Source organism: Oryzias latipes, chromosome 24 (genome assembly GCF_002234675.1).
Source record: "Oryzias latipes chromosome 24, ASM223467v1".
Lineage (NCBI taxonomy): Eukaryota > Metazoa > Chordata > Actinopteri > Beloniformes > Adrianichthyidae > Oryzias > Oryzias latipes.
The window spans coordinates 2,906,925-2,921,182 of record NC_019882.2 but is presented as its reverse complement, the minus strand read 5'-3'; the positions used below and the strand labels follow the sequence as shown (position 1 = coordinate 2,921,182).

Sequence of the window (14,258 nt, the reverse complement as noted above, 5' to 3'; positions counted from 1 at the left end):
TTAATACTTTTCTCCATTTGGATAGCGAGCTCCTGAGGCTTGGGGCTGAGAAGCGTTTGATTCTTTTTGTGCGGCGCTCTGACAGGAGTGTGCGGTTGAAGCTGGGAAATGCCTGCCTCTGCATTAATCTTGTAGAAGTTGAGGAGTTCTTCTAATTATAACAAAGTGCAGTGGTATTCTCTCTTGCTTCCTCCCATCCCCATCAGCATATCTCTTGTCTGCCTCTTCATGCTCCAACACTCCTCATGCATTATTTAAGAGCTGACTATGACGAGTCATTTGCTGCCATTCCGACTCACCTTTCCCTCCCCCAGGAGCACACTTTATAGCTTCAGTGCTGATAGCTGACCCCGGGAAGACCTTTTTTCTTGCACTGTTGATTGATTGTTTTGATTTGTGTGATCGGAATGTCCGATCGTGGAAGGTTTGCATTTTAAGTCTTTTTATGCATATGACTTGGTGTTTGAGGAAAAACAAGCTGTTTTAATGAAGACTTCTCTGGAAAACCTTCATTAATAAAAGCTTCTGTGATGAAATTGAGCAACGGCAGGACTAAAAACCTGGTTCTGCCTCGACGACGACGACTGCAACCACGGATTCAGACCAACGTTTTTGATCACGTGAGCTTTTTGCCTCACAAAATATGATGCCACTGAAATACCCATGATGCCTGGCCTGGTTTCTGGAGCTTTGTTTTTGCTCCTTTTCCACCTAAATCGCGAGTATAGCCGAGCAACTATCCACGTTGGAGTCACACCTGAGATCTGGCCGTCTCTTGCACAGGATGCCCCACTGTCTGCAACCTTCAGATAAGATCTGGAGGAATAAAAAATGAAAGCTACTTCCTACCTTAAAATAATCTCTGGCTGCAGTCCCTGTTCCCTTTTGAGAGCGGCTCTTACTCAAACTGGCTTCCCGATAGCCTTTGAGCATCCAGCTGGCCAGGCCTCCCCCAATTCTTTCAAAGTCTCTGGACTCTGCAACCCCTCTTTTTCTTTTTCTTTCTTTTTTTTTTTTGTAAAGTGCCTTTTTTGTGCTTGGAAAACACAACTGGAAGCCATCTATCAGCTCTCCAAAGAGATGGCGCTCCTAGCTCATGCAGTCACTGCTGCTTTTGTATTATAAATGGAGAATGTAGTAAAAGTTTCAAGCCACTACAGCCGCATTATAGCGAGTATTTGAATAGGAAGGAGAAGATGGATTTCACTTTTGGAGTCGGGCAGATGCAACACGAGAATTTGATTCCTACTGACAGCTGTTGGAGTTAAAGTAAAGCAGCGGAGGGTTGAAACAAAGACGCAACGGCAGATAGAAAAAAAAAAACACCTTAAGGTTCACAAAGAAGCCAATAGGAAGATGAGCAGCATGTGATGATCAATAACAAAAAATGTTTTTTTTAAAACAATTGTTAATATCAAGACGTGTTTATGTAGATTTTATGATACTGGCGGAAGACCCTCATAGTTTTCTCTTCATCTTTTTTTTAAATGCCCTTTTATATAATAATGAGTGGAAAACAATGAATTTATCAGGCAGCTCTTTATAATTCTGATTAGGTATTTTGGATTGCAGGAAATTAGTTCCTTTGTTTAAGTTTCAAGGTGGAAGAAAAGCATCCAAAGCTGTTGGTGACAACTGCTAAAATCCTGAATTGGTCCACATGTTTATGATTCCGCTGAATATTTTGTAACTAAAAACCTTATTTTATTCCACAAAAATGTCACAATTACCTCGAAAGAAATGTAAAATTTGAACTTTGATGAACCAATATTGATTTTCTAATTTTTAATTATGATTATGTTGTTTTAGCCAAACTCAAAAAACCTGTTTTTTTTTAGGACATAGTTTCTGCAGAGCGGCAGGGGTTCATTAGAAATTCACATCCGACTTGTGGGCGGGACTGTTGGCAATCCCGTACCCTCATCCCTCCCTGTTTCTGAGAGCTCTCAGTTTACCCCCCCCCCCCCCCCCCCCCAAAAAAAAGCTGACTTTTTCAAACGACATTTATCCGTCTGATCATGATTCATTTAAATTAACAAATACTCAAAAAATGCTTTTTTTAATCTCAGTTTATGTCCTCCATCTTTAGGAAAATGCTACGGGAGCATTTTTAAAACATGATTCTGGGTCATTAAAACAAACCTGCTCATAAAAAAGCCATAAAGTCATGAGACAGCGTAGTACCTTTAAGCCTTGATTGGCAGCTTTCAGCTACAGTTTGTGTTTTTTTTGGTAATGATTCTCCACTGTGATTGATTTAGCGTTTGGCAGATTTGGATCATTACAGTCCCTGGACAGTATTTAAGGACAGGACTTGATGGATCCTGATGAATTCTCCTGTTCCTGTCCAGGGCGTCATTTGTATTCACACACATGACAGACATGCGTGTGAATATAGAGGGTCTTAGTTATCGGTCCGTTTCCTTTTTGCCGTTGGTTGACTGCTGGAAGAGTTTCTGTTTTATTTTCCTCCCTGGATTCAGGTTTTGAATTTGAACAGAATGTTTTTTTGTGGGTCTGGTGAAGGACCTCCTTTAATAAGCGTTTAAGTGTCTTGCATTGGTTTGCTCTCTGTCCTTACATCTACTCTCCGTCCGCCGGCCTGGTAAAAACAGTGAATGATGCCAAACGCTTTCTGACTGCCTTTCATGTAGGATTTACTCCTCCTGGCTTTGACTCTTTTACCTCCCTTCCAGGGCGGATTCTGCTCTTTCTTCTTCTACTTAAAACTCCAAGCCGCATCTGTTGTCATTAGTGTTTAGGATCTATTTAGAGGGACTGCAGTCTCCTCCTTTGTCTCCACCTTTGAATGGTTTTACTCCTTTTACCTGCACGTTTCTTATATATGTCTTAAACTGAGTGCTTTCTGCTTCCTTTTGTTTCGTTCCAGATCATATCAAGAGGAAAATTCGTCGGCGGCCATCCTGGGGGCGTGGCATTATACGCAAGAAGAAGATCTACAAGAAAGAAATAGAGGAGGAAGAGGAGGAGCCAGAAGCGGAGGTGGAAGGTGCGGCACCCAGTGACTCCTGCTTGACTCAGGATGAGGAATCGTCTTGTGATGCGGCCGATCCTCAGCCCAACGGCCATCACCCTCATGTTCCTTCCACGGAAGAGGAGAGCTCCAACGAGCCCCCCGACGAGGCTCACGCCAACGCCCCAGATGCCAGCGATGCACGACAGGGACCAGAACCTGAGGGGGGAGCGAAGGGGCCGCCAGCCAACGAGGTCGAGGTTGTGAACGCTGAGAAAAACGTGGACCCATGGTGCTTGTCGACAGCGGATGGAGACAGCCGCGCCAAAATGGCCGACTTCCAGCCTTTGATGCAACGACCGGAGTCTTCGGATGCTCAGATTCAGCCTCATTACTCTGAGGGTCTCTTCACCTCACAAGTGGGCCACGTGAATGGAACCGAGTCAATGGACAGCCTGGACTCGCAGAGCCTGAAGAGCGGCGACGAGGCGAACACAAGGACTCCTCAGAGCGCAGCTGAGAGCATTAACAAGCCGGAGCAGGAAGAGCACAAAGACGAGAGCAAATGGACTCAGGAGCAGCGTCCGCTGGATGGAGGCCGGCCAACAGAAACCACTGAGGAAGACGAACACAAAGACGGTACTCACTGATTGCAGTTCTTCTCTCTTCAACTTTTAATTCGGGCTCCAGTTGGTCCACCAGAACTTCTTTTAATCCATATATAGAAAAAAAGCCTAAACGAACCAAATATGAGTAACAGTAGCTGCTGTTAATTGTCCAGGTTGTCCCACTCTGATCAGCTTTTGATCTATTTAAAAGCATTCCCAGTGGTCTTTGAATCAGGACGCCATTTTTAGCCCAAATCAGTCGATTTTCTAGGACATAGTTTCTGCAGAGCAGCAGGAGTTTAGGAGTCAGAGTTGGCACAGAGCAACCCCGCCCCTTTACCCCTCCCCCTTACATAGAGCTTGGAGCAGGGAGCTTGTATCCCGACGAGCGCATGTCACAAATAAGCTCTTTCAAACTGCATTTATTTGTCTACTTCTGATTTATTTGAATGATTAAATACCCAGAAATGTAATTTTACACTTCATTTTCTATAAACATCAGTAAAATGCAACAAGAACATGTTAAAAACGCCAAAAAGAACCTTTTTTGTCAGAATGGGCCTTTAAATGAGAACAATTGTGATTTGAAAACTGGACCCTGGTGTTTGTTCTCCTTCCTGTATCTGTTCCTAAGCCTCGATTTTTGTCACAGATGGATCCAACCTGATGTCCAGTAGAATTCATCAGAGTTCATCAGAGCAGCTGCAGAGACCTGCTGGAGGAGCAGAGGAAGAGCCACACTCAGCCCCTCCTCTTCCTCCAGTCGTGGTTGATCACCAGCGGCTCCTGGTAAACCTCTTTTTCAGTTTTTGTTTAAATAGCTGCACACTGGAGAAGGTAGACTTGGAGAGAAAGTCCAGAGTTATTTAAACATTTGTAGATATTTGACGCAGGACAATGTTTAGGGGATTTAAGCTCCGTTTCAAGTGTAAATTTACTGCAAGTTGTATTGATTTTGGTGGAATGTGCGCTTTCAAGTACATTTCTTCTTCTTTTATTCAGTTCCGATGAATTCTTCAGTATGACAGAAATGTGGGACAAAAAGACCCATCATTCGGTTGGATTTTAGTTGCTATTCAAAGACTTTAACATGCAATCGTAAAGGAAATGTTGGTTTTTAATGTCAGTATCAATAAAATATAGTTAAGTCATTTAAAAACTTACAAATGAGGCTGTTTAGACTTTTCCAATTGTACATCTGTGTTTTCGAAAGCAACGCCTCGTTTGGAATTAGCCCCACATCAGATGCTTTCAGCTCGCTATACTTGATTTCTTATTGCTCTATATCTAAAAGGTGCTGCAAAGGTTTGGGCCCCAAAAGTATTTTAATATTTAACAATCTGTGTGAGCAGTGTAGATGAAACTGTTACACAAAAATGATCAAAACAAAAAATAACACAAAGTTTTGAAGCTTTTTATGGTCTTGATCTCCTGATTTTTTTCAGTTATTGCAGCAGTTATGCGTCCATGTGATGCATTTTAATGAATAAATGTGTGTAACAGATGGTTCTGATTGGGAGAGATGGCAAAGGTTTTTTCTCTTAAATTACAAATGCTGATTACTTTAAAGTTTGCACAAAATCTTAGATGGAAATCCTCAAATCCAATCAGCCAAAATTAAAAACTCGTAGAAACATTTTGGAAATGGCTAATTAGGCACTTGGGAGTAATGTCCGCTTACTTTCTACTCCTCTTAAAAGTAATAGCTGCGCTTTTATTTATTTAAAGGTTCTTGATTGGTTGCTCTTGTATCCAATGACCTGCTGGTTCTCTTTTTTTTGTTCAGAATTGAAGAAAGACCGAGAAAAAAGTTCTGCAAAGCAGCCAGTCTGTTACAGTTTCTGGACTTTGCAGCCTTTTGAATGCATTTGTATTGGGTTTACTATAACCTCTGCTAATTTGCACAAGTTTCACAATTTAATTCGGTTTCTGCAAAATGAACCACAAAAAAAGTGTCTCTGAACTTTACATCTGATTTGAACCTCTGAGAAAATTCATTTTCCCGCCTAAAGGTGGTGTCATACGGCCACAATGTACACTACACGCATGTTGCACGGATGAAAATCAATAATACTTGAATATACATGGAAAAATGGGGTAAAGTTGTGGTTTTCAGGTGAAATTTACACGGATGTATCAGTGTATAAACCACGTTAAAACCATGGAAGAAGCAGGAATAAACATAAATCAGCGTAGAACCGTGCGGGAATATTGCGCTGTTTTTTTTTTGCAATTCGTTAGGGATTCCTGCGTCAATTATCTAATTTTAGCATGATATGTGCGCCGTAAACGTGATAGAAAAGTTATAAGGCAGTGGTACATGCGTCCGTTAGACATAGGTGGAATGGTCATAGAAAGCCACAGATGTGCGTGTTCATCTTGCAAAAATCCTATTCAATTGCGTAAGATTTACATTATAATTGCGTAGACTACATTAAGTGTGTAATTCTCAACTGACCAAAACTTTTGATTTGCTCAAAACCAAATTCACACGAAGACCCGCTGGCCGATGTCTGGCCCGGACATCGGCGAATGACAAAAACGTATGAATATATCATGCATGTGTCACCAAAGACCAACATGTCATCCTTGTGACACGGCCTTTAGGCATGAAGTTCCCCAAATCATCAGAAAGTGCCCATTATCAGAAACTAATGTGGAGGCATGAACTGTCCGACGTGAAGCGGTTGCCAACAATCTCTGATAACGGACACCTCCAAGGGCACCGTCCTGCTTATACCATGGTAGTTTACCAAAGAAATAAATATTACATCAATTATTAGTACTTTTTAGGCTTTAAATAGTTTGTCAGAAGAAGCGGATGATTTGATAGGGAGTGTGATGCGTTGTCATGGTAGCGGCTATTGAGCCTACAGCGACCTCGTTCTCGTGCAGCGGCTGTATGAGGACTTAACCAGCGGAGTTAAGTGGTTTATATGCTAAATTTCAGAGAGAAAGTTCACCTCTTACATCTGATTTTGACCAGATGATGAGGCAAATGTTTGTCCCTTGTGTAATACAGCTTATTGTGACGACATTTTGCTTGATTAATGTTTTGAACATTGGACGTGGCCGCCAACAGGCTCCACCTACTTTGATTAAAGCATCTGATCAGTCAGTTTATAACTTGAATAACTTAAACTACATAAAATATGCCATGAAATGAAAGGGGATTAGCAGGAACAACAAGGTATCGGATCAAGACTGGTCATTCTGAGTAACAGCTGTTTATTATCCAGGTCTCAGATACAGTCGATGAGTAAACCTTTTGGACACAAAGGGCAGTCATTTTAGAAACCTTGACGTTGTTATCAAAGCATTTTTTTTACTTTTTTACCTCTTGTTGGTGGATGTAAACTGTCGTACTGCTTTGTTGCACCTCATCCAGAACAATGTACTTATTATTGTTGCATGAGGTTTTTGTGTCGAGTAAGAATCCGCTCAATTGTTTTCATGGTATATATGATACGGTGCAGACTTTCTGGCCATCTGTCTGAGCCCGGAGAAAATCTGCACAGTCCATCTCAGAACTTTTCTGCATGTGGGATCAGGTTTCTCATTTGTCGAACACACGAGCTTGAAGAAGAGAATCTGTTATCCGGGCCCACAAAGCAGAATTTCTTCTTTGTTTTTTTGTGAGGTGGAGAAAGTGGAGGAGCTCTCACCCATGACCCGTCTTAAGCCTCCTCCACATCCATAGGTCTGTTCTGCGTCTGATGCTGTCACACTGCCCTTCTCAGCCGAGCGGCTTCCAGAATTCTTAAGCTTATCCTCTTTCTTCATTCATTCTCCTGTTTTTATTCCGCCGTATGTGATTCCGTTCTATCCATCTACTTCCTGCCGCTCTTTGAGTTTAAAGGCAGCCAATTAGCGTGTCCTCACACTTCTCCATCAACGGTTTGTCTCTTTTCTACTTGAGGCTAAAGAAAACAAGCTTATGGCTCAAACATGAGCTGCTCTTTGCCCCAGATGTGGCAGTATTTGTAAAACAAAACAGAACCGCAGAGCGTCTGATGCATTTCTGTGGGACTTTGCACCGTCTTGCTACGGTCCCACCTAATACCCCAAGTGGAAATTGGAGCCTCGGCTCAGTGGGCTCCCCTGACGGCGCTTTGCTCTGATCAGATTGGGTGGAGAAGTCGTCGTTTTTCCTCTTCTTCTGTGAAGTGTAATTGGTTTAAAGGAAGTGTTCCTCTGATGTTCGCTTACTTCTCCCCTCGCATGTTTGGAAGTAAAGTCCTGCTATCAAGCTGCTATCTAGTAGCCTGACACATCCCAGAGGGATGATGGGAAAAAGCAGGGGTACATGTGTGGGTTTCCCCCCCCCACACCTTTCAGTCTGACTGACAGGCTTTTTAGCTCGATTAATCTTTGCACTTTGTGCGCCTGTGAGCAGCCACACGCGGCTCTAATCTGGGCTTTTTTTTTTTGTTACTACAGGAAAGAGGGGGTATATCTTAAAGAAGCAGATTGTGCAAAGTGGGGACTGTGAATAATTGCTTTTTCTTCCCAAGCTTACGGAACAAATTGAATTTCCGGTACGCAGGATGAGAGTCACCGTTTATGCAGATCTTTGCTGGCAGTGCTGAAGCTGGCACGCCGCCGGGTTTGTGTTGGTGCGTGGCGAGCGGCGCTCCTTCCTCCTTTCTTTTTATTTTTTTACTGTTGTACTCCTGATTATTAAAGAGTTGTCTGAATTTGAACTTGATGGAGGAGGCCGTGGTTTGTACACAGACCTTCCAGTCAAACCCTGTTTTATTTCAGTGTTTGCAGATATTTGCCTAGTTGTTGTTAGTTACACTGAAACGGTGTTTGGATCAAAGCATTTTCCCTTTTCCATGAAGTTCAGAGATGAACCCAAAGAAGTGATGCTGAGCCTCCTGAAGTAAAACCAGAAATCCAATCTAGCTGTGTATTTTTTGCTCCCCATTTCAGACACATTTCCACCTTTTTCTTTTTTATGACGGTTTGATGCTTCCCTTTTTCAGCCAGTCAGGACTTCCTGTTGGAGGAAAGCCCGTCGACAGAATTGGTTGGGTTGTTCTTTCATCTTATGACCTTGTATTGACCAAGCTGGTTTTTTGTGACTCAACAAAGTCCTAGATTATTAAATCTAGGACATCACTAGATGTCCTAGATGTCTTATTTCCACTGGGCGGAACGGTCCGGTTTAGAACGCTTCAGGCCATTCATGTGAGCGTTTTCACTCCAAGTTGCGGCAAATGCGAGTTGTAGACGGATTGTTGTGCGACTACAGATAAGGTGAAGCCATCAACAACACTGGGGGTCATCCAGCAGCTCATTTTTGTTGGTTTTTGATACACAAAAGTAATTTCATGTTGTTTAAGGGGAGGTTGCGGGCGGCGTAGAGGAATGCAGCCAAAAAAATTGGCTTTGCTGGTTTGGCCAACGGATTTCATGGTGTGACGACAGTAGCTCCGCCCCTAACCATAACCAACGGGGGTCTCCCACGCCCTTTTCAAGCAATCTATTGAACTTCTTGTGGCAATCTTTATAGTTAAGATTTTCTTCATGTCTCGTTCAAATACGTTTATTTATGAATAAGAGTATTAATTACCTGGAGAATGTGAGTATTTCCCAATACATTTTATGACTAATTATCTTGTGTTTGATGCATCTTCGAATAGATATAACACTCTATTGGTTGTATTGTTTATGCGTCATTGTTTCGCTGAAATAAACCATTTCCAAATCTAAATGGTTTTCCAGGAATATAAACTAAAGACTGGAGCTTCATTTTTCTCACCTTGGGCACCTCTGTAAAAAACCGTATTCCCCTCTGATCACATACTTTTGCAGCACTTTTTTTTGTTTGTTTTAATAAATAAGATTATGTGTCGTCTGTTTGAAAGTCTGTTTTCCATGATGCTCAGTTAAATGTTTGTTGTGATGAGTAAGTAGAGCCGTTGTGGATGCCTGGTGATGCATCCCGGTCCTCCACTGAACGGCGGCTTCCCCTCTGACGCACACCGGAGCGTGCGGCTGGAAAAACATTCACTGATCAGAGACGCCGCCGCATGCTGGGAGCTGCAGCCGGCGTGTTCCGTCGCTCACGGCTTGTTTGTGTGCAGCAGAAGTCGCAGAACGCCGTCATTTCTTAAGCGGTAGAAAAAGAAGGCTTCAACAAAGCCACCTGCTGACATGGAAGCGAGCGTGGCGGTGTTCAGGATGACCCGATCCAAGGGAAGGAAACGTTATTATATTTTCCACCGTTCCCCTTGAGCGCGGTTTCATTACCAGAGCTGTGTTTCTTTGACTTTCCTTTATTGGAAAACTAACTCTGGAAAGTCCTTTGGATCGGGTTGAACTTGTTCTTGGGTGAGTCTGTCGGTTTTTCAGGATTTGTGTCCAAACTTACGTTGTCCTGTGAGCTTTAAGTCCGTCTTCCTCTGATCAATTTTCAAAGCAGTGGGCTTTTAAGTAGGATTATGCCGTTTTTAGCTAAAAACCTGCGTTGTTTTCTTAGAGATACGTTTCTGCAGAGCGGCAGTAGTTTGTTAGAAATTCCCCTCTGAGTTGTTGGTGGGTTGTTGGCAGAGAACAACCCCGCCCCCCTTCCCCACCACGTTGCTGAGAACTCTCAGTATTTTTCCACCATTTTTTTCATCCACTCCTGATTCACATCTGTTTGAATAAAGAAATGTTTACAAATTCAATTTTGAGCCTAATTTTCCATCATCGGAAAAAACCTACAAGATGTTAAAAAAAACACCATAAACTAGGGACTGGAAGTACATGAGCCAACAGCAAAACAACTAAATACTTCATTTGCATTTTTCTGCAACAGTTTCATTTAAATAAAAGTCAACATACCTTTAATTATACTCCAAATGACCCTGGTCTACATAGGAGGCGAACATCTAACTTATAAAAGGGCTCCATCTGATTGGTCAGTGATGTAAAGGAGTCAATCCGATTGGTTAATGCATAAAGGAAGGGATTTCATTAGTTAAATACTTCAAGATTGTTTTTTAAGGAATCCCTTTATTGCATTTTTCGCAGACTTTTGCGATAACGTGAAACTGTGATTTGTTGTGCAGTTTTAGTCAAAGTGGGTCTTTAGACAGGCGGGGGAAACGGCTCTGTTTGGATCTCCAGTTTGTCGTATTTTTACTATAGAAAGAGAAGAGAAAACTTTGGCTTTAATGATGAAGAACTTCCACGATTGAACCTTTTTATATATCTATTTTTTTTAATGTATACATTTTTTTCCAGCTATGATGAGAGAGAGATTAAAGCGCAAACCTCTGACAGTTTGCATTGCAACATTGAAAAAAAAAAAATCTGTTTTGTCAAATTTTGTGAGAGAAAACCAAAATCTTAATTAAATAAGATTCATGTGTCGTGCGCCCTCTGTCTGTGGTTTCGGAGCGCCTGGAGATAGAGATGTGAGTTGAAGTGAGAGGATGGGGGGTGAAGATGGGGAGGGCAAGATGGAGCGGGGTGAGGTTAAATGGCCCATGTCGGTGGTGGTCTTTAATGGAAGGGATTACTGGCCTTTTGTGAGCGCGCTCAGTCACTGAGCCCATGTAAGACACAGCATTCAGTCCACACAGACGACGACATCCTGATCAAGCTGACAAAGGGGGGGGGGGGGGGTTAGGCCGCCACAATCAGTTCAGGGGGAGCAGAAGATGGAGGGAGGAGGCGCAGCAAGCTGAGGTTACCGCGTCCAAGTGTTGTTTGGGATGGAGAACCAGGGGAGGAAAGGCTCTGATGAGAAGAGATGCTCCATAAAGGCCAGAATGGGCTGCAGGACGCCCGCCCCCCCCCCCCCCCCCCCCCCCCACGCAGACATGGCGTTTTATCGATGCTAATTAGAGCTTTTGTGCATGAGTTGTGGAAATGGGCAACTAACCAGGATGTGCTCCATTTGGGCTTTTTTATGAGTTTTATTGTTGGATTGAAGTCATGAAAGTGTCTTGATGGTAGAGTGTAAAAAAGAAAAAAAGAAAATGAGTTCTGCAGCTCCTGCTGGAGAAATGTCTGTTTTTTTCCGGCTGTACACCTATTATTTATCAAAGCAGGCGCTTATTAGGTCGGCCATGTGGAGGTTTTTCAAATGAAAGCCTTATCGCCTCTGAATTTTCTCCTTCCTCCTGATAAACTTGTGCAAGTGTGAGTTTTTCAAAGGCTGTATTTTTCCAGGTTATTAAAGTTCAATATCAATGAACCGAGCAGAAAAAAAAGAAAGTGACGCAAAACAACAAAAAGCTGCAAGGCCTTCGTCTGCATCCAACCACAGATGACGAGACGTTTAATGTTGAAAATCAGAATAGCTCATTTATCCCAGACGTACATACATACATAATAATAAATAGTAATGAAAAATAATAAAAATCCATTAATAAAGAATACAATCATAAATACATTTAAAAAAAGAAAAAAGTATTTAAAAAAATGTATTTAAATAAAAAAATTAAATGCATACTATTATATATAAATAAATAAATGAATACATACATTTTTAAATGCATTCAAATAAAAATAATTAAAATGGTAATAAATAATTAAATACTAATGACATAATTATAAATCAATTTAAATAATTATAGATATTTTTTTGTTTATTTAAAAAAATAATTGAAAAATACAAAGATTCCAATTATAATAAATACATTCTGCATTTATTTTAAATAAAACAAAATAAAATAAAAATGTGTCTGGTTTGCAAACATGGAATTAAAAAGATGAATTTTCCCCATATTGTCTGGTGTTTCTAACAAACACAAAGCCCTGCACTGTACACACCTGCACACGACATCCCTCTGATTATCCCCATAATTACCTGAGCTGTGGCGTCCCGGCCCCCTGATTTCTGATGAGCCCCGGCTTGGGTAAAAATGTGAGGGGCGGGTCAACGGAAAGGCCTTCCACTGTTCCCAATGTTTTAATTAAAGTTGCAGTGAAATGTAAACTGGCTTCTAATTATGATTACCTTTAATTAGCTGTCACTCTGATCTTAATTGCTTTTGAACAAAGCTGACCTCCAACCGCTGCATTTCCCAGCATCCACCTTGGTGCTTTGTTTGCCCGGCTCTCCGTGCTGCAGGTCTATTTGTGGCTTTTTGTTTGAATGTCTAAACATTACGTTAATAGAGGAATCATGTGCAGAAGTTTTAGTTAGGTGAGAAGAAATGCTGTAAATAGAAGCCTTGAAAGACGGAAAAGTTCATTGTTCATCAACAGACAGCAGTAAATGCTTTGGTTGGGGAAGAAAACTAGCTCTTTGTGCTACCAATGGATGAGAAGTGTTTTAGAACTAAAGTTTGATTAGAAATGAACAAAAGAGGAAATCTCTACTGTCCAGACGTCTGAGGTCAGTAGATGGGTATATTTGTGTCTGGCATGTGGCTTTTTCCCGTGGCAGACCACGATCCTTCCAGCTGGAACGTCGGGAATCGCCATTTGATTTGAGATCCTGGTCCGGTAGAGACAGTGCTGTTGCTTCATTAAAAGATCTTCCACCTTGGTAGCACCGTTTGGATGTTCCTCACTCAGTTTTAAACCGGATTCTGGTTCCGTTCATGACTGGCTTTCACCACGTGATCGTTAGAACCTGTTTGGCAGATTTGATTGATCAAATTCATGATTGTATCCTTACACAAGGACTTCTCTTCCTGTACAGTGTTTCTCATGTGTTGGACTGTTGCCTTGCAGGCTCTGCTGGACAAGGTGGTGAAGAAGAGCGAGGGCTTCAGCGTGGAACAGCTGGAGAGGCTCTACTCTCTCCTGAGCCAGTGCGTCTACCACCATCGCAGGGAGTACGACAAGACCCGGCTACTGGAGGTTAGAGGCACACATCACACGTCCTGATGACACTTGTACTCTGGAGCCGTGGTCTTTACCCACCTTTTTCCCGGCCGTAATGTCAGACAATGTTTTCACGGTGGGTTCAGCTTCCAGTTTCCCTTAACTTTTAAGGGAAACGTTAACCTCTGTAAAATATTTGCAGCTGCTTTAAGGTGTATTTGCACGCCATCATCACGCGATACAGATGCTTCCGTGACCCAACGCCGTCAAACTGGACGCTAACTTTAGCCTCATCCGACTTTTAAGGTGCGACGGATAATAATCACTTCTGAAAATGTCATTTCTTTAATAAAAAAAGTTTGCTCCTTTCCTATGAAAATGTCTAAGGAAAACACGTTTATTCTGTTTTGCAGTAACAAACACGTTGAACCTTTTTGTTTATTTGCAAGAAATCTGTCAAAATGTCCGAATCAAATCACCAAAACTATCGGTTGTTGTTCCAGCTGCAGCAATTTAGAAGACAATCAACCTTTACGATTGAGTTTTTCTTCACAGGCGTTATTCAGTGATCATCACTCACTTCTGAATATTTATCCGCTTTCTGATGTTTTTGGACGTTCTGCTTCCTAACAGCTTTTTTTCATTTCCGTTTTCTAACTCCAATTTGATCAGACCGTTGGCAGAGTGTTTGGTTTTCTTACCCAAAGAGGTTGAAACTTCCTCAACAGCAGTTATGAAAGACGTCGGAGCCAAATCTGTCACTTGCTGCGGTGCAAAAGGCAGGTGTGTTTATCTTATTCCGGCGAGGGAGGGGAGTCATTTTTCAGATTTGAATTTCCTGCGGGAGAACAAGGCGGCAGAAGTTGTTATACGGCTGCTTGAATGGTTTTACCGTGAAAAGA

At 42.0% G+C, this 14,258-nt stretch overlaps 1 protein-coding gene across 2 annotated transcripts in view; it reads left to right on the top strand.

Annotated features, from left to right (window-relative positions):
• The window catches only part of atad2b (ATPase family, AAA domain containing 2B), a 49,070-nt gene that overhangs the window by 30,328 nt on the left and 4,484 nt on the right, over positions 1-14,258 (top strand). For both annotated transcript variants that reach the window (XM_023953093.1, XM_023953092.1), the window contains exons 25-27: positions 2,891-3,613; positions 4,235-4,371; positions 13,264-13,392. In XM_023953093.1, coding sequence (XP_023808861.1) covers positions 2,891-3,613; positions 4,235-4,371; positions 13,264-13,392 — 989 coding nt within the window. The remainder of the gene's footprint in view (positions 1-2,890; positions 3,614-4,234; positions 4,372-13,263; positions 13,393-14,258) is intronic.